A 27,231-nucleotide genomic window follows, 5' to 3' on the forward strand; every position below is an offset into this window, starting at 1 on the left:
GAGATCGTCAGCATGGTCAAAGATCGGGAAGCAATGGGACTGAAATCAAGATGCATGGAAATGAACGACAGCCAGCAGAGAGGCTCCCCAGGGATGGACACCAACAGAAAAAAATCAGGGAAAAGAATGAAAATGGATTGGTTTGGCAAGCAGATGTGAGAAGGAAGCTGACTTCACACACCAAAGGGCCTTCTGCCACCCGGGGAGGTGCCTCTTGGGCAGTGGCCCTACTGTCGGGCATGTTTATGCTTTTCTTCCAGACATCCCGCCAGCCTTGGTGCCCCGGGGGCTCCTCCCAGCCATACTTCCTGGGGGCGGATCTCTCTGGGCTCGGGTGGGCGTCATCGCTCCGGAGGACGTCGCTGGGGTCCACTTGCTCCCCAAAGTCCTCCTCGATGCTGCTTTGCCGGGTCAGTGTCCGCCGCCGGGCCAGCAGAGGCCTCAGGCTTCTCCTACAGGGACAGTGCCCGGGGCCCGGGCTGCACTTGGCCGTGCTCCTGAAGCTGAACCGTAGCTCTTCCTCCTCACTCCCACAGTCCAGGCCACTGTCGGGGCTCCTGCTGGCCGCGCGGCGGGACCGGCAGCCTCTGTCCTCCAGGGCGGAGTCCTCGGCTCGGGGTCCGAACCCCGGGCCCCTGGGCTTGCCTGGGAGCCAGAAGGCCTGTGGGGCCTCGTCCCCATGGCGGGCGCGGACCCAGGCCGAGTACCCTAAGCCCTGTTTGTGCAAGAGCTCGAGGTGCTCTCCTTCCTCGGCTACTTCGGGGATACTGAACAGCCTGGTACTATGCTGGGTCTGCTGGGGGTGCTCCGGCTGCTCCAGGAAGAGCCCCTCAGTGCTGCTACTCTGAGAGCACTCCTTAAGGGGGTGGTGTGTTAACACGGGGTATGACCCAAGTGACATGGGCAAGGAGGAAAGAAAACAGACAGAATTAGTCTCAGAGGCCATGAGGGGCAGCAAGCATGCGTGTACTCGTGGGGGCGAAAGGCATGCTCTGGCCGGGCTCTGAAATGAGAACACAAGGTTAACGGATGGCGCCTGGTGCAGGGCTGGGGGGCGCGCGCCCTGGCCAGGTCGCAGCCTGGAGCCGGCTGCGCGCTGAGAGGAGGGGAGGCCGGCCGCGGCGGGCGTGCCCGCTGGGGAGAGCGTGCAGCAGGGGACGCGCGGCCCGGCCCGGGAGGCCTACACCCACCTAAGCTCCAGACTGGGGCTGTTTCGGGGAGGGGCGGGGTTGGTGCGGCGGAGGCGGAGCCCGCGGAGTGCTTCCCTAGCGGCTGAGTACTTGCGTGACAGCCGGGCCTTGGCCCTTATGTGCCTTCTGGCGCCGGGCTGTGCGCTGTGCACAGCGGAGTTCCGCCCGCGTCTGCAGAGGACCTGGTCGGCCTGGCTCTCCAGATCCTGGCCCCGGGGCGCACGGGGAGCCGCGTCCCGCCATCCTGGGCCCGCCTGGCACAGCGCTCTCCCCGGAGCTGCCCCAGGCCGGAGGTGCCTAGCCACTGGGGCCGCACACAGGTTCTCTCTGCTGGGGCATCCCCGAGCCCATCCTCCATGCCCGCTGAGCAGGGAGCGCACCTGACTGCCTTGCCAGAAGGCCCTTGCTCCCTGGGCCCGCGTGGGGCTCTGGAAGCTGGGGACCCTGGTGCATTTACCCGATAGGATGCAGGGGCAGGAGCTTGGTACCAGCGGTGAGGGCCTGGGCGAGTGCCCTGGCCGCTGACCCGACCCCTCCCCTTTGCTAACCTGACACCCCACGTGTTTGTGAGCATGAAGAAGGGCTGGTCTGGGGGAAGCTGGCTCAGCTGCAGGAAATGGCGGGAAGCTGAGCCCAGCGATGCCAGATCCCCAAACTGTCCAACTTTCTAAGAACTCAGAAGTCCAGACCAGCCTATAAAATCTCCTGATTTAAAAAAAAAAAATGGGACAGGACTGTGGGCAAATAGAAATAAGCCACTCTGCTCGCTGTTAGCTCCCAGACGGCCTCTCCCAGGGGGCCCCCCGCTGGCAGGGCGGCACCAGGCCTTGGGCTTTTATACTGAACTTGCTGCTCTTCCGGCCTCATGCCCGGGAGAAAAGGCAAATTTGTTTCTTTGCTAAACCATTTGCAGGAAGTGCCACCCCTAGAGCTTTCTGCATTGGAAGGAGAAGCGTCATGGAAAAACAGATCCAGGCTTTGCCCAGCCCACCCGTGAGCACCTGCAGGCAAAGCATGGGGAGTCGGGGGTGTCAGACCAGACCAGGGGAGGCCTGGGGTCTACCTCCCTCAAGGAAGGTTACTGGGAGTCCCGCTGGCCGGTGACGCCGTGGGAGCTGGCCAGAGGCTCGGGGGAGCCACCAGCAGTGAGAGGAGCTGCCACCACGCAGGGTTTACCCAGGACTCCGGCATGTGCTTCGGTGACAACATCGGAGCCTTGCCTGTGCAAGCTGCAGTGACTTGCCAGCCAGATAGGGAGGTTGCCTTCTATCCGCCATTTGATACATGCCTCCGTGTCCTAGAGGTGGGGTGCTTTACCCCCAGTGGGATTTTCCTCTCGGGGGCCTTTCTCATTTGCAAAGCCCGCAAGGGTCCTAGCAGCCGTCCTTTGTCTGTCTCCCCCCTGCCCAGGATGGGAACGGCTGGAGGATGGTGGCCACACTGCTCTCCCACCCTGGTGCAGGGCCCGGTGCAGAGGCGGGCAGCTCACGCTGTGGGAGCGAAGGCCGAGGACACGGGCAGCGCGTGGACACGCACACGACAGTGAGTCTCCTACTTGGCTCTTTGGAGGCCTCAAGCTCTGGTTCCGTGAAGGTGACCCCCATGAACCCCATCACCAGCAGCTGCACTGGAGGTGGGAGCAGAGAATGTGGGGCTCTGGGGGGAGGCATCCACGAAGGGGCCTGCATGTTGCCCCCAACACCCCACCCCCCTCTGGTTTCCATGCCCCCTGGAGCACCGACCACCCCATCTTTTTCCTTGCATAGAATCTGCAAAATCCCTGCTGGCCCCACTCCTCTCCAGCCCCTAGTGTGGCTCCGAGGCGTCCTCTCCAGCTGCTGGGCTAGCGTGGCGGGGGGGGCTCCCTGTTCTGTTCTTTCCCACTCAGTTCCTGGCACAGACCTGGGCACCCCGAGGGTACCAGACTCTCCGCAACCCCTCCTCCCGTACTTTTGGGCCGAGCACAGGACAGGAGGTTGGAGGAGTTTCCGAACACAAACTCAACAACGAGGAATAAGCCGACCCAAACCCATGGTTTCCCCACAGCAGGGCCAGGCCGTCCAGAGCGGCCCACAGCCCCAGCGGAGGGACAGGGAAGGGGGGCTCCAGGCCGCGTGGCGGGAGCTGGTGACCCTGGGCCACTGACCTTGAGGGCGCTGTGGGATGTGCCACTGGGCCGCCTCCTGCCCCCGTCCTCCAGCTGCATCTCAGAGTAGAGCTCCTCCTCGTCCTCCTCCATGATGTCCGAGAGGTCAGAGCCCCGGCTGCTCTCCGTGTGGTACTCGTCTCCGTGGCAGCAGTGAGGCTGGGGGCCGAGAGAGGGGACACTGTGGGGGCTGCGGTGTGGGGGCCACCTAGGCTCTCCTTGTCCCCGTTCCCCTGCTCCGCTTGCTTGCGAGCCCAGGCTTGTGTGCGCGAACGTGTCTGTGTGTGCATGTGAGTCGCCCCCATCCGTGGTGAGGAAGGCCTGGACGTCCCGTCCCGTCAAGCTCAGGGAGCCAGGAGGGCGGAGAGGGCCAGCCCAGGTCTGCTAGCTCTGGGCCGACGGGAACGGGCAGAGACCCTCGCAGGCTCGGGCACACCGCACGTGTGCAACAGAGAGCCATGGGGGCAGGAAAGTGTGTGTATATGTGCCATATAAAGGCATTTAAGATTTTTACAAATACCACATAGTCTAACACACACGCACCCTGGGTGGTCTGGAGAACAGCTGGTCTGGGAGGAGGTGGGCCCCCCACTCGCGGAGCCTGTGCGTGGGGGCGGCAGAAATGGTGTAATGCCAACATCCTTTAGGATGGAGGGTGCGGGTGGTAACGTGCGTGTGCACACAGACACGGACAGCCTGGCCGGCACCGCCATGCCCGGCGGCTGCAGCTCACGCCACACTCACTCACAGTGTCCGGCCTTCACGCTCTCGAGTATTTAAAGCAAAATCGTAACGTTGCCACAACCCAAACCGCACACCGGGAAGGTTCTCAGCCTGAGCCTCTGCGACCCCGGGGGTGGGGGCGGGTACAGCTCCAGCTGGAACTCTCTCTCTCAGGGGCCTGTAGAAGACATACAATGAATGGCTCCAACTACACCCAGACCAGGCTGGTTTTAAGGTGGTCTTGTCCAGGCCTCCAGGAACCTCCCCTGCACGCGGAGACAGTCTCATTGGATTCCAACCCAACGATGTTGGAATAAACTAAAGGGGTGGAAGCAGGGGTCTATTGCTGGCCAGATACATCATTGATAAGCTGTTGGCAGGAATCCTATTCCTCTCTTGGTGGCAGGCACGTGGCCCCGGTCTGCCCAGTGAGAAGTAGCAGCAAGTCTGGTAGAGCTACTGGAAGACTTTTTCCTCGGTTAAGAGAAAAGTGCCTGAAAAGCAAGCCCCTTTTTTCATCCATCCCTTCCCTCCTTCTTGGGATGCTATCACATATGGGTGTGATTATTGGAGCTACGGCAGCCACTTTGTAACCATGAGAGGAAGGCCAAAAGTGTGGAAGATTCAGAAGCCAGAGCCCAGACGCACTGGACAGCTGAATCAGCCTGGCAACATCCCACCTGAGGTTTCCCATATCTCGGGTGGTGAAACGTCTTCATCACCTTCATCATTATTAGCTGGGCATTCTGCGTCTTACATTAAAATGAATGTAAGTAGAACTACTTTAATCTTGCAAAGAACCCGCCGGCTGGAGGAGCTGGGCAACCTGCCCACCCAGCTACGGCTGAGCTGTGGCAGGGCCAGGATGTGACCCCAAGTGTGTGAGTCCGATGCCCCCGAGGCCATGATCCCGCCCTGCCTCGCGGGTGCTGCGGGCATCGGGTGACCCCCTATCTGCCGTGTCTTCGTGCCCTGACATGCCCGGATTGCCCGACTCTCCAGCCCTTCCCGTCCCTTGTCCAGACCATCAGCGACACTTCCGTTAGAGTGCGCGTGGTCAGAACCTGGAGCCACAAGCCAGGCGGGACGCTTCTGCTGTAGGGGCCTGGCTGGGAGGGGGGCACTGACAGCTCGTGCTCTGGGTGGAGGACGCCGATCCTTTCGTTTCGGGCTCTCCCGTGATGCCTGGCACGTGGCAGACGCCCAACACACATCTGTCTGATTAAGGAAAGAGGATGAACAAACGGTGGCTTTGCCTAAATTGACCAGGTGGTCATCCGTAGGTTTAATCGTCCCGTGACCAGATGGCGGCACAGGGTGGTCGGGGAGGGTGGGAGCCTCCCATCTGGGTTTCTGGAACTGTCCCCAAAGGAGGCCACACTCGGTAGCTGTGGCTGAGGCCACGGGAGGCCCGCGGGGACCCCACTCCCACGCTCACCTGCTTGCCAAGCTCCGAGCCTTTCAGGAAGTCGTCCACCGAGGCGCCTCTCCTCTTGATGTCCGGGGAGTCGTAGCTGTCCTCCTCATCTGAGTTTGTGTACTGCCCACCGCCCCTCTCCAGGAAGATGCTCCTTTTCTCTAACTTGGAAGGAGAAGGAAAGGAGCGGTCAGGAGGGGCTGGCGAGGGGCAGGGGGCTTCCAGGCCCCATGTCTTCTGGGCTCGGCCTCTCCTTCACCCAGCCCCCTGGTCCCTCTGGGAGCCCCCGCGGGCAGAGACCCGGGTCCAGTGGCCCAGCGCTGGGCTCTGACACACTGCCCTGTCCCTTACCAGAGCCACTTCCTGCCTCTGCTGGAGGAAACCCAGGGATACGATGGAAAGTTCTCTCTCCACCTGGCTCTCGAGCTGATCAACCAACACTTTCTTGACACAGGACATTCAGAGGTTTACTCTCTCTCTGTGCCTTCCGTAAGGTGAGCTGGCTGGGGAGCAAGCAGCCCCATTCTCTGGCCCCAGCCTGTTCTTGGGACCCCGCCTGGGGGTCCTAGGGCTGCAGGAGGTGTGGCTACCATCCCAAACAGCAGAGGGGCACCGCTCCCCTGCCAGGCCCTTCCTGCCCACAAAGCTTGGCTGAAAGCACCACGCGCCAACATCCTGGGTGGGCTTTTGTTTCATGAGAATCAACATAGGGCAGGTGGGCCCACCATACACGTGCATTTTTAGAAGCACTTCCTCTTGCCGGAAGTCACAAATTAGTGTTTAATTGTTTTTTTAAGTATTTGAAGCCAATACTGAACCAACTGGGGGAGTTCGCACAAAAGCCTGGGTCTCCGCTGTTTCGGGAGGACTGAAAGCTGCCACTGCACCTCACATCCCTCCCCACTGTCCTGCAAGTGCCTGTGCCACCCAGCTCCGACCTTTAGGGTCTGGGCCTTTCCTGAGGTTCCCTGACCCGGTCCCCACCCCAGGGCTAGGCTGACCCGGCCCTTGGGACCTGCAGGCATCAGCAGGGATGTCTCCACCTGCAGCTCAGAGAGGGCACTGCCGGGGCTCATGGTCCTGGAGAGACCCTGCAGCTGGACGGGCAGAGCCAAGAGGGACGCTGACCGCTGCTGTCACCTCTGCCAGAGCCCTGACCGCAGGCCGCACAGACGTGCCAGGTGCCCTGGTAGACCAACACACCTGAGGCAGAGATGGGCGCTTTGTCCCAGGTGGGGGGATGGGCACAGGGTCTAGCCCCGTTCCAGATGCAGCTCTCCCGGGCCCGGACGGGCACCACTTCATAGGTGTGTCTGACTACGTCACGTCTCACTGCCCGTCTCGTCTGGAACATGGCCCCACCATAATCCAGATGCTCCCGTCCCCACGGCCCGGATAGTTCCGAGTAACAGGCACGCAAGTATATTGATATATGTGCACGTCTGCACATGGGGATGTGTGTGCATACACGTCTGTCTATATGTGCACGTAATATGTGTGCACGTGTGTGCAAACATGTCCATCTGCACACATTCACACGTGTGCACGCACACAGCCGCGGCTCTGAAGCACGCAGAACCAGACGTGAGCCTCGTTCAGCAAGAAGGTCCCTGAGCCGACTTCCAGAAGGCCCCTCTCAGACCCTCGATACAGCCCAGAGCCTGGGTGGGGGCTGCTCACAGCCTGCTGTCTGAGCTGAGCCAGGCTGGAAGAGAGGCATTTTTTCTGGGTATGTGGGTCCATATTCACGTACTGAAAACACATTTTGATTCCATCGGGATCTGGCCGAGAAAGCAGTCCATGGGTACAGGGAGGCCACGTGGCATCCCTCCCTCCCAGGCCAGGCAGCCCCTGGGCGCCAGTGCTTGGAGCAGCCCCCTCCACAGACTGGAACCAGTGAGGAGAAGCCCAGCCTTACCCTGCTGCTCTCAGCCACTCTCTGCGCGGCTTCCCGGGCCATGGCCTTGGCAACGGATGTGGAAACCGGGGTGCCCTGTGGCTGCGGGAGGATCCGGCTGGGCGAGGGGGACCGCCTCCCCGGGCCCGAGCCCTGCAGACTAGGCGGCTCCAGCATGTGCCCGTGGGCTGGGGCCGGGGCCCCACTCTGCTCCCAGGTCCCGTCCATGGCGACGTGGGGACCCAGGTGTTCGTCTTTGGTATCAGGGGCTCCGGCACTTGCTAAGGGCTTCGGTGTGGGAGCAGTTCTCGGGTGGGGGGTTGGAGGCACCAGGAGGTCGGGGGGAATGGCAGCAGTGGCGGAGTCCATGGACTCGCCCTGGGCAGAGAGGGTCCGCACGGTCACGCCCTTGGCTTCCAGGCTCCGCAGCCGCACGAGCTCCACAGCTATGCTGTCCGCCACGGGGGAGATGACCTCAGCCACCTGCGCACAGAGAATGCCCGTCACAGGCGGCCCACCTGCCCTCAGCTTCTCCCCCTGCACCCTGCCGGGTGGGGGCCAGCTGCCAAACGGCATCCCGTGCCCAGGGACTGGGGCCCTATCCATGCCTAGCTCAACCGCGTGCCCGGCCTGGAGAGCCTGAGAGAGGGGAGCAGGCCGGGGACTTCCACAGATCCCACCCCCCATGCAGCTGTTGGAGGTTCCTGGGCACCAGTGAGGGCCACGCCTTTCCTTCTGTGTCCAGAACCAATTCAGATATAGATGCCCGGGCCTCAGCGGCATCAGAAACCAGGTATAAACTGCCAAAGCTGGAGGAGGGGAGAAGGGGTCAGGCAGAGGCCAAAATGGGCTTCCTGCTGTCATAGAGCAAAGACACACTTCTTCTGCATGGGCAAAGCCTGGCTGTGGGCTTCCCCCACGGAGGGGGAGCTCAGGGGAGTCCTCGGGGAGGAGGAGGGGGAGCAGAGGGGAATCCTGGGTGAGGAAGGGAAGCAAAGGGGGATTCTGGGGGAGGAGGGGGGAGCACAGAGGGTCCTGGGAGCACAGCGGGTCATGGGGGAGGAGGAGAGCAGAGGGAGCAGGCCCCTGCAGGTGGCCGCTCTCAAGGACCAGGTGGGAGGAGCTCAGATAGGCACTTGCATCTGATGTGTTAGCCTGGCTCCTCTGGGGGAACAGGAGGGCAGTGAGAGGATGGACAGAAGATTCCTCAAGCCTCCCCACTGGGTGTGTGTCGTGTCCGGGACGAGGCTGGGGCTGATACGGGGTCCCTACAGCAGGCATTAAAGATGCACGGTTTCTGGAAGCCAGGCCAGCTGTGTGTTGATGTGCAGATGTCCCCCCTCCCCTTTGGCTGGTGGTACCGTCTTTTCAACAACAGTTGGTGGAGTTTGTGAGCCCATCATCCGCTGAGGGGGGCTGATTTTGTGGGGTCGAGAGTTAGCAGTACTGAGGGGAGAAGAGGAGCCACCCAGGGCAGGGCAGCAGTTGGCATGGGAGGTAGGCAGAGGGAATTCTGGAAAGGAGGAGCTGCAGGAGAGAAGGGGGCCGTCAGTGTTCTGCCGGGGTGGGGGCCCTAGGGGCCACTGCAGGTGCTGTTCAGGACGTGCTGGTGGATCTTGGGGGTGGAGAGAGGGATGCCCCCCCACTCCCTGCTCACATCTCCAGGAGCAGGTGCGGGCCAGTCCCCATGTGACCCCCCCAACCAGAACTCACCCTCTGCCCTTTCGCATACACGCCGTAGCCAGACACGTTGGCCCCGTTGGACAGCCCCGCGGTTGTCAGGGCAGGCGGCTTCCAGGAGACCTGGACGGTAGCTGGGGTGGCCCCAGCGTGGACGGTGACATCTTGTGGGGGCGCCGGAGGGCCTGGGGGCACAGAAGGCAGCACTTTCAGGGCCCAGCCCTCTGGCAGGTGAGCGGCTGCGAAGCTCGCTGCTCTCACCTGGAAGGCGCGCCCTGGGTCAAGTCGCCAGGGCCGGAGGCGAGACCGCACAGGGGAGGACAGAGCAGCAGGAGGGCGGCAGCTCCCCGCACGCACTGTGGCCCCGCGGCTCACCTGGGCGTTCATCCGCCCTCTGGGACCACCTGCGCCCTGTTCCCAGTCCGTGAGCGCAGCGTGATTGGCTCGGGACACGCCAAGGAGAGCCCAGCGTTTGGCAGAGGAGAGATCCCTCCCTCCCTTCTCCCCTCCTTGCTGCTTCCCCCTTTCCTCCCTCTCTCTGTTCATGGACTTGGGAGAAGGTAGGAGTGGTCCGCATGTCACCCATCTTCCCACCCCATGGGAGGGGACAGAGCCAAGTGACAAGAGACAGGTCTGAGGACAGCATCTGGCCCTGAGGGTCCGGCCCCGCACGTAGGCTTTCCAGCCGCACCAGCGAACGCTTCCATTGTGCCGTCACCAGTCTGAATGAGCCGGCTGGGTCGTGAGCAGCCAGTTCAAGCCCCACGGAGGCCGTAGCCGTGGCTGTGGTCATGCTGGAGGCTCCCAGGGACAGCAGGGTGGGCCGTGCTGCCCGTCACCCTGGGTGGCTTCCTTTCCTCGAGGTCTGGGCACACTTCCCCACATCTTCCTGTTTGAATGCTCCTGGCATTTCATTTGGAAAGGAATGTATTTATAACTCCCAGGAGGAAGGCTCTGAGCCCTACATAGTGCACGACCTTGCTACAGGTCCCCCAAGGTATGCATTTCTGGGGGGAAGGGCCCCAGCTGTCTACCGAGGATTCTCTGCGTGCCACATGCTTCTCCGCGCTGTGTACTTTCCACCACGGGATCCTCACACAGGCCCGTGATTCCAGCATGCCCCCACGTTGCACGTGAGGAAATTAAGGTTCAGTGGAAGTCACTCAGCTACTGAGTGTTGGAAGCAGGATCCACACCCACACCTCCCCGTAGCCCATCTGCAAAGGCACATACGACTCCACTCTTAATAACACGCTGTGATAAAGGTCTTCAAAACGTCTTCGCAACCTGGCTCAGAAGTGAAATCCCACCTGGATAATTTACAGGTGACATGTTGCCAAAGAGAGGTGTGTTTAGAGTCTGACTCAAAGGACAGATGTCCTTTCCTTCATGATTCCCCCATCACTCACCCGCTCAGCACTGACATGGCTACTATCTGAGGCCTTTGCCATACAACCAAGACGGCCAGTTGTATCATCCAAGAAATGCAAACAAATCAGAGGCAGGATGGGACGTAGATAAGAAAGTGGATGCTGGAGCCTGCCTGCTGAGGTCCAAGTCCCAGATCGGCCAGTTACTGATGTGGAACCTTGGACAACGGTCTTGTATTTAGTTACCTTATTTATAAAATAGACATAATACAGCACCTGTTGGCAACAAGGGCTATGTACTCATTAAAACATCATCATCGGATTACTATTTTACTCCTGCTCAGACAGCTGTGCTCAGTTTCCAAACTTCCCTCTCAGTAAGACCCTGTGGCCCTGTGGCTGACTCTTGATGGAACATGGGCAGAAGCAACAGGTGCCGTGTCCAGGCCAGCCCACCAAAGGCTCCCCAGGTGAACCTACAAGGTCCTTCCCCCTCTGGTTGTCTAGGAAGGATGAGCCCTGGAGGCAACCTCAGGAGCCACAGAGTAGAAATGGTGAAACCAAGAGGTGGACATGCCTGGGTCCCCAGATCACCGGCGGAAGAGAGCTGCCCGTTAGCAATATCTGCATCAGATCCAATCACGAGCAAGCTGCTGAGAAACCATGGCTTCGAACACACAATAAATCGATACGGCCAACTTCATCGAGCTGTGAGGTTAAATGAACTAATAAGTAGGTAAAGTGCTTATAACGGTGCATGGGCTCAGAGTAAGTGCCGTGTATAGGTTATTATTATTTGTTTCAACTTGACTCCAAAGGCACTGGAATCCTCGCCCTCCCATAAAAGATCTTAAGGTCCCCACCCCCTACGTCAGAGTAGAAGACCTCTCTGAGGGCACAGTCCTTTTTGTGGGGACCGCTTGTTTCGGTGGCTGTTGGTAGTTGGATGCGTCTGACTGGACTCTGCAGATTTAGTGATGATGAGTCTGGTCTCTGTCTCTGAGAGGGACTGTTCCTTCCTAAGCACTGCTAACTGCGTCAACTGTGATTGGTCACTGTGGCGGACTTGCCCTGCAAACATGGGACAGATCATGGAGGCACTCATCCACTCAGAGCTGAACCACCGCCAGGGCTCTCGGAGACACTGTGGGGCACCACTTCCTGTATCTCCTCAACACTGTCCTCTTGACCTGGCAACATTCGTAAGATGAAAGCAATCAGTGGTTCTGGTCAGAGCCAGGTCGCTCTCCTTTGCTGACAAAGAACACCCACCAATGAGAAAAGCAGCCGTGCCTCAGGGTGGAAAGAAGCACCTCAAACCATTTCAAAAAGCCTCCTGTGAACATGCCCCGTGTGATTCATCCTACACTACGGGGTAGAGAGAAAGTGGACAGCATGTGATCTGCACCTTGAAAGAAGGGAAACACAATAGCAAATCCTACACTTAACCAAATTCCTTTTTATTCTCCCTTAGGACACTGCCCAGCCCACTTGTATGAGACGAAGTCCAGGCAGAAAGTAGTGGTCTTGCCAGACTGTGGAGTTAGAAGTCAGCGTTCAGTGATGGCAGATGGGATAGAAATTGAGGAGAGAGGTCACAGAGAGTGACGATCCAATGAAGAGGATCCCTAACCTCTGTGTGCCCATTCCCCTCAAACTATTCGGTGACCCCGAAATCGTGCCTGTGCAGGGCAGGTAGAAAAGCAAACAACATAGAGGAAAGTAAACAGCTAGACAGCTACAGAGTTCAGCACTGATGCTGGTAGCTGCCTAGTGCTAGATTTGGAGTTCAAGTCCTTCTAAGTTAGAGGAGTTTGAGCTTTCCATTGGAGACACAGAAGGTCCATATCAGAGAAGTTGGGATCCTACATCAGGACTAAGGGCCACATTCTAAAGGCAAAAATGAAATATATTTACCCGAATAAAGCTAAAACAAGCATCTACAGGATATAGATATGTCACAGGTAATATAACTCCCTGCTAGAATAAACTTCAACACTCTGCAGATGTGCTGTTACAGCTGTTACTGAGGAAGATAACAGAATCCAGAGTCTCTCCAGGGCATAACCTACAATGTCCAACACACAATGAAAGTCACCAGATGTGGAAAGAAATGAGAACATATGATACATAATCAAGAGGAAAAATAGTCAGTGGAAGCAGGCCCATAGATGACCCAGATGTTGGAATTAGCAAAGACTTTAAAATAATTATTACAAGTAGGTTAAAGAATGTACGGGTAAAGATAAATGTGGCAGGTGAAGAGATGGGAATTCCAAGAGTGATAAGAAAATTTAAAAAAAGAAAAAGAACCAAGTGAAAATCCTAGAATTGAAAACTACAATGTTTAAAATAAAAATTTCATTTAATGGTCTTTATAGCAGACTGGACACTGCAAAAGAAAGAACAAATAAACTTGAAGACAGAGTAATAGAAATTATCCTAACTGAAACACAATGAGGAAAATTATCTAAAAAAAGTAAACAGGAGTTCATAGAGCTGTATGACAACAGCAAGCAATCTGGCTTATGTATAATTAGATTCTCAGAAGGGAACGATAAGGTAGAAAAAAATCTGTGAAGATATAAAGCTTGTAATTTGAAGAAAAACTACCACCACTACCACCCTTAGATTGAGGAATATCAGTAAATTTCAAAAAAGATAAGTAAAAGTAAGCATAGGCATATTAGAGTCACATTACTGACCATCAAAGACAAAGAGAAAAACCTTGAAAGGAGTCAGAGAATGAAGGGGACAACAGGAAAGAGAGCTGACTCCTTATACAAATAGGGAAGGCCAAGAGAAAAGGAATGATATTTGCATAGTCCTACAATAAAAGAAAGTCTAGAATTCTATACTCAGAGAAAAAATATTGTTAAAGTTTTATTTATTTAAGTAATCTCTGCATCCAACATGGGGCTCAAACTCATGACCCCAAGATCAAGAGTTGCACACTCCTCCAACTGAGCCAGCCAGGTGCCCACACAGAAAAAAATATCTTTAAATAAAGGTGAAATAATGAGGGTTATTTTTTTCTTTTAAGATGACCAAAAAAGATACTGAAAGAGATGCTAAAGGAAATTCTTCAGCACTAAAAGGAAATCATACCAGGTGGGAACATGGACCTACAAAAAGGGATAAAAACTGGTGGAAATTGTAGATATATTGGGAAATGTAAAAGACTTTTTTTGTCAAATTCTTCAAAAGCAATTAATTAAAGCAAAAGGATAACAGTGTATTGAGGGGTTTACAACATATGTATAAGTAAAATACATAAAAACAGTAGTAAAAATGAAGGAATATACATGAAATTATACCTTGGTACTATTCTTCCCTTATAAACACATTGTTATTAATGTAATCTAATTTTTAAAAAGATTTTATTTATTTATTTATTTGGCAGAGACAGAGAGATAGAGATAGTGACAGAGATAGCGAGAGTGAGCATGAGTGGGGAAGAGTGGGAGAAGCAGTCTCGCCCCTGAGCAGGGAGCCCTACATGGGGCGTGACCCCAGGACCCTGGGATCATGACACGAGCCACAGGCAGATGCTTAACCAACAGAGCCACCCAGGCGCCCTTGTAAGCTAAGTTTTAATAAGTTAAATACACACGTGTTACTCCCTACAGCAATCTCTAAAACAAGAATACAAAGAGCTATAGCCCAAACGGTCAATAGAGAAGGAAATGGAATAGAAAAATACACTTAGTTGACCCCTTCCACCCCCTTCCCCCCAGTAAGGCAGGGAAAGATAAACAGAGAAAAAAACAGGACAAATCACAAAAAGCATATGACAGACTTAAACCAAGTCATATCAGTAATTGTACTAAAAGTAAAGGAACTAAAGATTCCAGTTAAAAGGCAGAGGTTGTCAGATTGCTGTAACGCTAAGATCCAATTATACACTATTCACAAGAGACCTACTGAAAATAAAGATACAAAGAATTTGAAAGGTTAGGAAAAGATATAACATGTAAACACTAAGCATGAAAAAGCTTGTGGTCATATGACTTTCAGACAAAACAGACTTCAAGACAAGAAGTAATACCAGAGACAAATAGGGGCATTTCATTATGAGAAAGGGGTCAATTTACCAAGAAGAGCTAACAATTTAAATGTGTACGCACCTAATAATGGAGGTTCACAATATATAAAGCAAAAATGAGAAAACTGAAGAGGAAGAATAAACATATAGATAATAATTCTCAATAACTAGAGAGACAAAACCCAGTAAGGGTATGAAGATTTGAAGAATTCTATTAATAGGTCTCTGGAGCTTGCCCTTCCTGCAGCCACCGGGCACTCTGCACACAGGCTTCTGGTCATGATCCGCCTTGAATCATGGGGGCTGCAAATACCAAGCCAGCCCCATCAGGCAGGGGGACAGTATAGCTCAGGAGAAATTCCAGCCCCTCTGTCTTCACTCAAGTATCCAGGTCACCTGACACTGGGAGGGTGGGGGATGCACAGGGCAATGCTTAGCCCAGGCTGGAGGGAGGAAGTCTGATTACCTCCAGTGGGCAGGCCTGGCCTCTGCAGGGACAATGGATCCTGGGGCTGCCAGCTGGGAATGATGTGCCTTGTTTGTGTAGGCCCTTTTCAGAAGTCCTTTTCAGAAGATGCTGTATGCAGTGTTGCAAACCTTGATCTTAAATTCTGACCGGAAATCTACCTCTGAATGCCAGCTTTAAATTCCACACCTAGAATTTAGGTACCACAATGGCTACCACTGCAAACACTACATTTCCTGCCCCTAACAATTCACATGGCCAGTGTCCCCCTAAAGCACACACGTTGCCCACCCCTCTGCTGACAGCGGTCCCCGGCACATGCAGCTCTGTGACCTTGGGATCCCACCTGTGATGTCCTGTCTCTAGTATCAGCTTGCTGAGGGTCCACCAGACCTGTCTCCTTGGGGTGAGTGGCTTCTCATACAGGGGGGGCTCTGGAAGTCATCACGTGCCAGCCTTTCCACTGAGTGGGTCGCCCAACCAGACCAGAGTTCTCTGAGGGCTAGCGTTGCATCCTGGAGCTAATGTAAGTGTTCAGAAACCCCATTAGTTCTCTCGGAGTCACCAGTGCTCCCGTGCCACCTGGCCCTGGCACTGGGATCAGCAACAAGGGCCTCTGATTAAGCTATCAGGCCTCGTTATTCTGAAGGGCGATGGTCAAAAGCTGAAACCAGTCTGGGATTTTCCTCGATACTCGCTTCCACGTAAAGTGAAATCACAGCCGAGAGACAGGGTTCTGTGGGTGAAGGAAGACTTGGAACCACTGTTCCGCCAGCTCCAGCCCAGCTCCCCTCGTGGGCCCAGAGATGCTGACCAGCAGGGGGATGGCTCTTGCGTCTGTCGTGTGGGGGTGCTCGGTACAAGTCTTACCTGACGTGAGTTCAGAACAGGCTGGTCTAGGAGCACCCCTTTCCTCCCATGCAGGGCAGGACCTCCACAGACCTCCCACTCACTGCACTCCCCAGTCAGAACATAGTCTGCTGTGGACGGAATGCTGCGCCCCACCCCCCCCAGAATTCCCACGGTGCTGGTGTCAGGAGGCAAAGATTCTGGGAGGAGCGGGGCCATGATTGTGGTGCTCCCGGAGGGGCGTCAGCGACCTTATGAAGGAGGCTCCATGGGTGTCCCTCCCCTCCTGTACCCTGCGAGGACACAGGAGAAGACGCCTCCTGTGAACCAGGACGCGGAGCCTCCCCAGACCCCAACTCTGCGGCGCCTCGGTCTCGGACTTCCAGCCCCCGGGGCCGTGAGGAGCGACTGTGCACTGCGCTCGGGCCGCACGCATGGACCAGGACGTCGGGGATGGGGAGCTGACCTGTGGGACGTGCCCTGTGCTCACACCTGGACCCCACCCTCTCCGTCTCACTGTGAGCTTCTCTGGAAGCCCGTCCCGGTGGTCCTAGTGCATGTGCTCCTCATCTCTCCTGAGCCTCCCCACCAGCCCGGTGCCTGGTGTTTCTCATTTCTTGATCCCCCTGCACTGACCACATGACTGTGTTGTAGGTAGCAGGGCAAAGAGGGGTCTTCCTTACCCCAGTATTCATGGTTGACGCCGTGGCCAGCCAGGAAATCAAATCATCACAGAAGACAAGTGTGCTGACCCTTTACAGATCCATTCCTACTCAGACAAACCCCTGAGGCCGCGTCTGCCCCCCTGCCCGTGACATTCCCGCTTTGTAGGTCAGACGCTGGTTGATTGTGGGTTTTACAAATACTGGAGAACACAGTGAAATAGAAGTGAATATGTCACGAATTGAGAAGCCCACCTTGTGTTAGATGGAAGACTTCAGGCAGCTGGTAAAGTGCTCCTGGAGAAGAAACGAATTATTTGGAAAAAGGACCGACAAATGAGGTTGGGCAGAGGGAAGTCCAACAGAGACGCTGCAGACACAGGCATTTCCGGGAACCTCGTGAGTAACCGAGGACGAAGAGAGGCTCTAGAGGAAACAAATTATGCCCTCAAACATTCTTGCAAAAATGACCTTCTTTGCTCCAAGAAGGGTGCTCTTGCCCCAGGTGTCTGGGTTCCCACCTGGGCACAGCTGGCCTGTTGGAAGGTGCAGCAAAGACCAGCACCACGGAAATTTCTAGAGGGGGAGGGGGAGTTGCACCGTGGCAGCACTGGGACCCTGGTGGCTCGGAGATGGGCAGACCCTGCAGGCTTGTGCACCCTATCCCCTCTTCACGATTTCCTATAATTTTACGTAGCAGATGTGCCCAGAACCCAGAAGAGCGTCTACAATGGAATTTCACTTCTACACAAATTCGTCCACGTGTGTGATTAAGATGAGAGAAAGAACAGTTCTGAAGGAGTGTAGGCACTTGGTTCACTGTTTCATTCAATGCGCGCACGTGTGGGAGGGACGCTGTGGGGGAGACGTCCTCTCATGCCCCCGCGGGTGGCCTCACGGCCTCCTGTCTCTTCCAGGGTGGGCCTCTTGCAGACGCCAGTGTAAGAAGAAATATCTTCAAAAACACGGTCCCTAAACAAAATCCACACATCCCCCCACCCCTGCACACACACGCCGCGCTTCCTGCCGACTCGCGGGGTTTTCCAGAACAGCGCTGGCCGGGTGCTGTCTTCCCTGCCTGCCCCCTCTCGCCCCAGCCCTCCCCTCTCCCTCGGGGGCCCCCCTGGAGGACGGGGCTCACCTGCAGGCAATGTGGAGAATTCCACGAAGGCCTCCTTCTTCTCCCGCTGCTCCAGGGGCAGCTGCCATGGCATCTGGTGGGGCTTGGCCAGGACCTTCACCTTGTAGGCCATGTTGGGCCTGAGGTTGAAGAACTGGTACTTGTACCTGGCGGCCTTGACCACGTCCAGCTCCTCCTCGTTGAGGAAGATGACATGGCTGTAGTTGCTGTTGGTGGGCTGCCAGGAGAGCTGGGCAGAGATCTGCGTGATGTTGTCCACCCTCAGGTGGGAGGGGGCCACCACCACGTCCTTGCCCACCAGCAGCGTGCACTGAAGCTCGTCCGAGCTGCCCCTGCTGGTGACGCACTGCACGGAGATCCGGTAGGTGCAGGCCGCCGTGTTGAGCTTCTCGATGAGGGCCTTGGTTCTGCTCCCCAGCGTGAGGCTGACGCGTGTCTCCTGGTCCACCAGCACGTTGTAGCTGCTCACGGTGCCCCAGCCCGGCGGCACGGCCGGGGGCTCCCAGGCCACAATGACACTTCGGGCGAGCTGTTTGATGAGGGTGATTTTTCTAGGGTAAGGCACGATGTCTTCTCCGATCTCGTCGATGTTCACGCCCAGCGTCCCCGCACCGTTGTCCGTGAGGCCGGCGTCTATGTGAGCGGGGGCGTGGAGGTCCAGAATGTTCTCCCCCTCCAAGCCGAGGCTGGCATGGTTGATGAGATTCTGGTCCTGTTCGTTCCCCAGCGTACTCGCCAGTCGAGACTCATTGTCCTGGACAAAATCCACGAAGTTGGAGGGCACCAGGCCCCTCTGCCCATCCAGGAGCTCACCTGTTGGTACAAGGACAGTGAGGTCACCTGACCACCTCATCGGGGCCCCCGAGGTCCCACCACATGGTCTTCCTGGCTCCCCGGTGGGGCCATCCAGTAGGGCAATGGGACCACAGCGGATTCCACATGTCTTTACAGGAGTCTGCCCAAATGTCCCCACCTCAGGACCCCGCTCCTACAACTTGCCACCTGCTACCCCCAAAACCATCAGGCAGGGCGGCCTCCTCCTTCAGGCTTATCATGAGCCAACACCACCGTGTTCGGTTACCTGCACATAGACACTGAGAAACCCTCCCAACGGGTCTAACGCCCCATGAGAGCAGGGACCTCTTTCTGTTCATCCCATGAACCATGTTGGGATGCCTGGCACATAGTAGGTGCCCCGTAAACGTCCTAGACAGACCAGCAAACATGCATGACATGACGGGTTTGGAGGTAAAAACATAACCATCTTCCTATCATCTTTGCTGGGGCGATCATATGAATAGGAACTAAAAGGTGACCTTTCCCTTGCAAAGCACTGTGTATGTCCTAATGAGGTCCCCAGCGTGACAGCAGCTGTGACACAGAGACTGTCCACATGGTGTCAGACCACCTGTAGGTTGAGTGTCAGAAAATGTCATCAAGCTCACTCTCGTGGCGACGGGTGGCCACGGGGAGAACCCCTTCTTATTTTGTGAAATGTTCTCTTTTTAGTTGGGCTCAAAGCCAATTAGCAGCTGGGGCCTGAAAAACCAAGAAGTGTTTTGAGGAGCCTCCAGGATGACACAGTCTGGATGATCTTCTGACACCAGCAGGACAGGGATCCCCCCCAGACCTGGCAGGGCGTGGTTGAAGGTCCAGCACCCGGGAGGCTGGGGGGTGCTGACACTGGGGTCCCCCACCTCAGGGGATGTGTGATGGGCCTCAAGGAGGACATGTGACCATTTAATGAGCCCTGGATTCTCCCAGAATAAATGGGGACCCTGACTCTGCTCCTGGTCGTCTGGAGGGTCTTGAGACGGTCCACCCTCGCTCACCTCCAGCACGCTCCCACAAGGGGAGGCGATGGGGATAACCAAGGTCCACCGCGCACCTATTCCAACCGCCCCACACCACGTGTCCCCTTGGCTGACCCAGAGGTGGGGACACGCTCTCTCTGTCCCACCCAAAGGGAAGCTTCCCGCTGCTGCATGGACAGTGGACCCCTGAGCTTTGCAGCCCATCTGAATCAGGCTTCTGGAAAGTAAATGTGGGCACGATGCCCAGTGTGAATATTCTAGAGATTTCCAACCAGGGTTCTCCGGTGGATACCACGGGCACATGTTTCTACGCTGGTGTGAAAACCAGCGACCATGGTGTGAATTTACGTGAAGATCATGCTGTGCCGTTGCCAGTTGGGAGGATTTCTTGGGTGGACTGCCCACAGTTCTGCTACCATCTACCTGGCAGCTACCGGCGAGCGACCCAACCCACAGGCTGTGCTGCCGTTCACCAAATCACCAGAGGCCACCGGACCTCACGTCCAGCAAATAAATACCAGCACAAGAGCATCTCTCAGCCCCAAGAAAGCTCCACGGGGCCCTGACAGAGAAACATGTTGGGTTTGCAAGAACCATCCCTTCTGCTCAAGGGCGACCACGGGAAGAGACCAAGAGCTCTCCATTCGTATAGGGCAACTGAGCTCGTGAAGCTGCAGCTGCTGTCCCCACGCTCGTCCTCGGGCTAACAGGGGGACGGAGGTGACGCGTCCCGGAAGGAGGAGTTCACATTTCCCGATTTCAAACTGGGGGAGGGATCCGGCAGGACGTGGGCCAGACGAGAGCGGAGCCTAGAGGTCAGTGGGATCACCCTGAGCCAGCGAGGCCACCACACGTCCTGCTGGAGAGGAGGTCAGCTGGGGGAGCCCGGGCTGCTGGGGCAGTGAGACAGGAGAGGCGGGGGTCCCCTCTGGGACAGGAGAGTCCTCACCCTGGGGGGTGGGCAGCAGCTGCCTGGGAGCCCTGCAGGGAGTGTCCGAGGTCTGCTGGGGCCAGGACACCCCTCCGTTGTCAGAAGGGCGGAGGGTCAGGAGTAACCAGGGGCCTGGCCCATCTGTCAGGGCCCCGAGCAAGCTAGTCGGGCGGGTGGAGCAGGCCCGGCACACCCACTGCCCCGCACCTCCCCACAGACCTTCATAGAAGCCATCCTCGTCCATGTCCCCGTAGACGTAGAGGTACTTCCCCGCCGTGAGGGGCAGCTCTGCCTCGGGGTTCTCATTGGGCCCATCGAAGGGGTTGTAACTGGAGAAGGAAGGACACTCTTGAGTAGACGTTCCGCGTGGAGGCCGATGGGGCGCCTCCCTGCCGAGGGCTGGCGGGCACCTGCCCCTCCCGCCTGCACCTGCACGCCCGCTCAGCCCCACGGATCCGGAACAAGACGGCGCACATGTGGTCTGTGCGCTGGAGGACGTATGGACGGTTCCGGCATTTCTGCTCCTACCTGTGGCGTCTACCACAGCTGTACGTCCTCAGACGACAAGCGAGCAAGAGCACCCACCCTACGACCTTCCTGTACGTACTGTTTAGCAGAGGAAGAATCCTACTACATAGGCTTTTTGGTAACCTGCTTATTTTTCACTTTCCCGTAGAGCGTGACCCTCCCTCCGCCTCATGAAATATTCCCTCGCGTCCTTCCTAACTTAATGGTTGAGGAATATTTCACCGAACAACTGACACACTCCGCTTAACCGAAGTCCCAACGTCGGTGTTGACGTTGCTTCTAACCTGGGGGTCACGTGATCAGCCTTGCAGCAGATATCCTTCTAAACATATCCTGGCACGCTTCCTCGCTTTCTTCCTAAAGGTAAATCCCCAGGAAGCGTATTTGTTTGATCAGAGGCATGGATATTTTTAACGTCCAGGGTGCCTACAGCCAAAATGTCCTGCAAGAACATGGAGGCCCCCCTCCCCCTCAGGGTGCCCACACTCTCAAGTCCTCAAAATATTGGGATGAATATTTTTTTTTACAGTCATGCCCAACGTGCAAAGAAAATATATGGGCGGTGAATTTTGGATTTTCTGATTTTGGATTTTTAAATGAACAGAAAGGCCCCAATAAGAAAAGTAAAATGGCATTCCTGGTAGTCAAAGATGACAGCCGCATCCTGTAAAGGTACAGTAATGACACTCTGACGGTTCACACGCCAGCAGCACTGGGAGCCTCACCAACACAGGGGACGTGTTTTACGTGCTCAGCAAAGAAAGCAGAGAAGGTGTTACTTCTGCCAATTTTAATCACAGGGCAGGTACGAGGCGCTCCCCAAAGTCACAAGCTCCCTACGTGGCAGGGATGGAACCAGAGTCAGCCCCCCCCAACCCAATCCCTGTCCTGTGTGGATTTCATGGCACCGAGTTGCTCCACCACTCCCTGTCCAGGTCCCGGGCTCTAGGAATTCTGTGCTACAGGCTGGCGGTTTTAGGAAGTCAGTAAGGGCCGGGGGCCATGTGCACCAGGAGCAAACACAGCAGGGTGTTTACTGTGAAAGCCCAGGGGCCAGAGGAAATGGGAAAACAGTCTGGCAAGAGAATGGCATGTGCAAAGGCCCTGGGGCAGGGGGCAGGGTCCCTCCCTGGAGCTGAGAGCCAGCCTGGCTGGAGGTGAATGCAGGAGCATTGAGGGTGAGCACTGGCAGGGTCCCCGTTGGTGTGGACTTGATCTCCGAAGCTGGGAGGTAACAGGAGTCTTAAGGTAGGGCGTGACTCGAGCACGCCTGCATTTTGTAAAGACCCTCGGGGTGCCCTGTGCATGGGGGCTGGCAGAGGAGGTGGGGTGAGGACATTGGATCAGGGAGTGGCTCAGGAGGAGACAAAACTGGGCTTTGCCTGGACACCAAGAGTAAGGGGCCGGAGGCTGAAGGCTTTGTGGGTCAGGACGAGCGGAGGGGGACACACGCACTGAGTCAGGTCCGCAGGTGGGGGCTGACGTGGGGAGAAGGGAAGGCAAGGGTCAGTTCTGGGTGTCTCATGGAATTCCCGAGCTCAGGGGGTGGAGGTGGCCGCTGTCGCATGCAGATGGAGAGCCCACCCCAGGTAGGAGACGGGACGCGGAGGGAGTGCACGGGGGCCCGGCGGATAAAGCAGCCCGTGCTCCCTGATCTGCAGACAGAAGAGAGGGAAGGCCCAACACTGGCACGGCACCCAGGAGCCGGTGGAACTGTGCTGAGGGCAGGAACCCATGGGGGAACGCCTGCAACATGAAGCCCGTAGACACAGAGAGCACAGCAGCTTTCAGGGCAGGGCAGGGGCATAGCCGCGGGGCGAGGCGCTGGTGACGGTGGCGAGCATCTGGGACACAGAGCACTTTACACCGTGACTGTGTCCCACATGAGCAAGTGACATCTCAGCAAAGCTGTTTGAACAGAGGGACGGGGGTTCTGGGCGGGAGGCTGAGGAGTGGGCAGGAGATGTGGGGACGAGCGGGCGGCCGTCAGCGGGAGGTGAGTGCACCCGCCGTCACGGGAAATGGCGTCCAGGGCAGGGCTTGTCCTGTTTTAAGTTTGGGGAAACTTCTTCCCGGCGGCTGGTCGAATAATGTGGGTGTTTGGCCCCCGAGAGGCTCCCCAAACTCCCGCCTTTCTCTTCAGAACTGCCCCGTCGGGGACTCTAAGGGTTTTTAGAGAACCTGGATCTGCAGCGTTCTCTCCGGGTCTGGCATTCCGTGCGATTCACAGTTGGGTGTGGTTTGGGGATTTGGGCAGCGTGCTGGAAACACACAGGCGTAAAAGCATCACCAGGAACACGTCAACAGCACCAACAAGGAATGGGATGAGGGGAACGTGGTGCACTCTGGCCCCCCGGGGCTGGCTGGATTCCTAACGGAGAAGCCTGTGGCCGGGGGGAGCTACTCCAAACGCTTCTGTTATCTGAGCAGCAGAAGTGCGTTTTCACTGGCAAAATGAACGGATCACTAATCAGAAAATAGTCTGCTAATCGGCATAACAGCTACCACAAATGGCTCTCGCTGGAACAAACAAAGGGTGTGGAGGGTACCCAGCCTGGCTGAGACCCAGGTCGCTCCGCCTGCAGGAAGCCTGAGGCCGGCTGAGGGTGCCGTCCGCACCCACCGCACCCACCGCACGCGGACTGGGGCATCTGGGATGAGAGGCCGGGTCTTGGTTGAGCGTGAGGAACAGGAGACAGGAACGGCTTCGTGTCTGCGTGTTTGCGTCTAACTCCGAGCGTCTGCTCCTCCAGCAGCATCGGGAGTCCGGCGTGACGTCGCTCGAAGCAGCTAGCCAAGTGGTGGGGAGACAGCTGCTCTGCGCCCGCCTCCGAGTCGCGTGGGCCTGACGGCTCGTGCGCGCTCACTGAGCGTGGACACCGCAGGCCCCGCGAGAGACGAATGAGGCGCTGGAGCCACGGCCCCCGCAGAAGCGAGGGCCCCAGGACGGCAGGGACCAGGGGCTCTGGACAAGAGCGACCCCCTCTGAGTTTCAGCTTGCCGCCTGCCACGGGCTGAACTGTCCCCCCAAAAAACTACGTTCACGTCCCAGCCCCCAGGACCGGGAACGTGGTCTTATTGGGAAATGGGATCTTTGCAGATGTGATCGTGTTAAGATGGGGTCACGCTGGGGTCAGGTGGGCCCCAGTCCGGTGACTGGTGTGCTTATAGACTCGGCGAGGAAGCGGCCACACACAGAGACGCCAGCCACGAGAAGACAGGCAGAGGCAGCAGCAATGCCCGCATCACCGAGGAACGCCTGGGGCCACGGAGCTGCAAGAGCCCCCCCGTGAGCACCGCCTGGCTCACACCCCGATTTCGCACTTCCTGCCTCCAGCGCCCGGAGAGAACGCACGTCGGCTGTTCTAAGCCGCCCACGCCGTGCTAATTCGCAGCGGCCGTCCTGGGAACCAGACGGCCTCTCCACACTCTTCCCTCGAAAGGACAGCAGACCGTCCTCATCCTCCCAAGCCTGGCTGAGCAGGTGCCTGGGGGCCGGAGGAGCGCTCCCAGACCCACGGCCTCCTCGGCCCCAGCGCCCGTGCCCACGGACGCCCAGGGGTGCAGAGAGGAGCTTCGCACTTACCTGTAGCGAGCAACACACAAGTGGACCTTCCCCGAGTACCTCTGCTTGGCGGTATTGGAATTGCGTTCATTATCCATCTGTCAAAGACACAGACGGCGTTCAGGTTACGCTTCGTGCCTGAAGCACAAGGGAAACGCTTCCAGCCGCGCGAGCCTTCCTGCCCCAGACGGCGGCGCTCCCGTGAGACACCAGCACCGACACGACGCAGCTCCCCGGCCACAGGGAAGGACGTTTATAAAGGACGCGTCTCCCCAGGCCAGGAGTGGACCGGAGGTGGGGCCTTCCCCGACGTAGGGCGTGGGACTCGCTGGGCGGACTGGGTGTATGTGCCAGGCCCTGCCGGGCATCTGTGACGACACGGAGATGGACGCTGACCCGTGTCCGCGGCTCACAGGGGCTCAGCCCCGGGAGGGAGACAGACACCACCCACCACGCTTGCCCGTCGGACGGCGCCTAGGGCTCCGAGGCCAAGACATCCGGGAAGACTGAATGGAGGCGGTGACATGAGGGACAGTGAAGACTGGATATGGAGATCTGTGGGAGGGAGAAGGTGGAGGACCTTCGTGTTCCCACCAGCCGCACGCATGCCAGGCCAGAACTCACGTCTGATTCAAATCTGCATCTTGGGCTGGCGGGTCTCGACAGAAAGGCGGGCCTGACGGACAGAGGCTCCGGCTTGTCAGCAGGGAGCGGGAGGGGCCGGATGTGGTCCCCGATCACCGCACGGCTTCCGAGGGCGCTCTCCTGACCTGGCCACGACATGAGGACACAAGGACACGGATGAAATAACAAGCACATATGGGTCCTTCGACTCCCCAGCATGCCCATCCCCTCGTTGCCATCAGTCTCAGGGTTTCACCTTGGGATCTGCCCACCTCCCGCCCCCAGTCCCTGCTGGCCAGGCTGCTCTCATGCCCCACTGGGCCGTGCCCGGCAGAGGCCACTCCTGGCCGAGAGGATGGCTTGGTGGCAATGGCAGGGTCGCATGTGGCGGGAAGGTCCCATCACAGGGATTCAAAGGGAGTCTTGGAGAAAGAGTTCTCCCTTTCCCTGGCTCCACGTGGGAGGCTGTGAGGCTCAGTGACGCTGCAGCCACATCGCCACCAGGAGGAAAGTCAGTCCCATCAGAGCGCTGATAGAAGGGGAGCAGCCAGATGGGGCGGAGCAGCTCCCTGGGGATGCAGTTGGAGCCCCCGAGTCCAGCTGTGCCTGGAGCTGGACCTACTGGCTCCTCGTCTGCTCCTAAAGATAGGAGCAGCAGTTTGGGTCGGCTTTGCTGCCATTTAGACCGAAAGTCCTAACTAACACAAAGCGGCCAAAGGGCCAGGAATTTTAAGGTTCCAATGTGAAACACAGGATTCCCCCCCCCCCCAACCTCTCTGTCCAGCCTCTGTCAGTAGCGGTCACACCGTGGGATCGTCTCCCTGAAGATGAGACCGGCTGCGTCCCAGCTGGGACATACCAGGTGAGTCAGTGTAAGACGGCAAGTGCCCCACCTGCCAGGGGCCTCACGGCTCCATCTGACTGAGGGAACGTTCCAGTCCCTGAAACAGACTCGGTGCCACAACAGACACAGGGCTCTGCTGGGGCATCGGATCCCGGAGAGCAGGGCACTGCCCATCACCGCCATCTGCCCCCTCTGCCCAGGGCAGGCGCTCGGCGGACAGCAGGTGCAAAGCAATGCTGCCTGCATGGGCTTCTGGAAGCTTCGGAGCCCCAGCTGCGAATTCTCGCCGCTTCTCCACGCCCCAGGCCATGGGGGAGTGCGACCCCTGACCCATGGCCGGGCCGGCCAGTGCCCCGTGAGTGGAGGTGATGGGTCTGCTTTCAGGAAGAAGCTTTTTGAGCAAGTGTGTGATTCACTGCTTCCTTTCCCCTTCGACAGAACATTCCAGATGAACACAGTGGCGTCTCCTCGTGTTCCCACTTGGCTTACACAGCCTGGTCCTCGAGAGGCAGGTCCGACGCGGAGCCGGCGTGAGATGAGAGGCGACACAGTCGGTGCCCTGGACCGCACTGGCTCCCACGTGTTCTTCCTGCTGTGGGCGTGGCTGTCCCCTGAGATTCCACCCGGGATCCACTGCAGGAGCCTGGCCTCACGTCAGGCGTGGCCCACTGTGCAGACTGCGGTCCCTTAGCGGTTCCCCATCAACCCGCTACTGTCTCCTCAACCTCCGGGCCAGGCTGGCCTCAGGCAGAAGGACACAGAGCGGGGTGGGCCACGCATCTGCCGTCCTTCTCTGCCTCATGCTGGCCCTTCCACGCTCCCCTCAGACCCCAGGGGAAGAAAGTGGGGCCCAGCAGCCGAGTCCCCCGGGGCGCCCACCCTGGCGAGGCCTCTGCCCTCTGCCGTCAGAGAATGCCCTCGGGAAGATCGCCCCTCTGGAGGCTCGCGGGGCTGCGGGCTCTCCTCTCACACATCCGTCAGCGATGCTGGCACAGCGAGGGTGAAGCCAAGTGCGTGTGGGCCTTGCCACTGGGGCCCTTGTGGGGCGAGGTCACGCATCGTTACGTGAGCTTGGTCCATCAGGACGGTGGCTCTTCCTGATCGCCGCATGGAAGCCGTGGTGCAAACCCGTATGTCCACCAGGGTCCAAGCATGCACCTGTTGCCGTCACTAAGGCCCACTTCCGCTGTCATGAATCTCGTCCCGTTTCGCAGAGCAGTCTCAGGTCCGAGCCACTCCCACGGGACTCACACGTTTACACGCTGCACAGAGGGGCTCACGCAGCAGCACCAAGACACCACGATGAGAGGGGCTTGCTTGCCACGTGCGGCTTGGCCGA

The 27,231-nt window shown here is 57.6% G+C and overlaps 1 protein-coding gene across 6 annotated transcripts in view; it reads right to left on the bottom strand.

Annotated features, from left to right (window-relative positions):
- Positions 1–27,231, bottom strand: part of RIMBP2 (RIMS binding protein 2) — a 70,882-nt gene that overhangs the window by 23,013 nt on the left and 20,638 nt on the right. For 4 of the 6 annotated variants that reach the window (XM_040620115.1, XM_008688787.2, XM_040620117.1 and 1 more), the window contains 8 exons: positions 25,049–25,194; positions 24,446–24,522; positions 20,551–20,660; positions 17,587–18,399; positions 9,087–9,238; positions 7,395–7,856; positions 5,498–5,641; positions 3,337–3,495 (listed from right to left, as the gene is read on the bottom strand). In XM_040620115.1, coding sequence (XP_040476049.1) covers positions 3,337–3,495; positions 5,498–5,641; positions 7,395–7,856; positions 9,087–9,238; positions 17,587–18,399; positions 20,551–20,660; positions 24,446–24,522; positions 25,049–25,194 — 2,063 coding nt within the window. Of the gene's footprint in view, positions 1–707; positions 857–3,336; positions 3,496–5,497; positions 5,642–7,394; positions 7,857–9,086; positions 9,239–17,586; positions 18,400–20,550; positions 20,661–24,445; positions 24,523–25,048; positions 25,195–27,231 lie in introns of all 6 variants that reach the window. The other 2 variants (XM_040620113.1, XM_040620114.1) reach the window with 1 other exon arrangement.

The sequence above is a fragment of the Ursus maritimus genome, unplaced genomic scaffold, assembly GCF_017311325.1.
Source record: "Ursus maritimus isolate PB19 unplaced genomic scaffold, ASM1731132v1 scaffold_33, whole genome shotgun sequence".
NCBI classification, from domain to species: domain Eukaryota; kingdom Metazoa; phylum Chordata; class Mammalia; order Carnivora; family Ursidae; genus Ursus; species Ursus maritimus.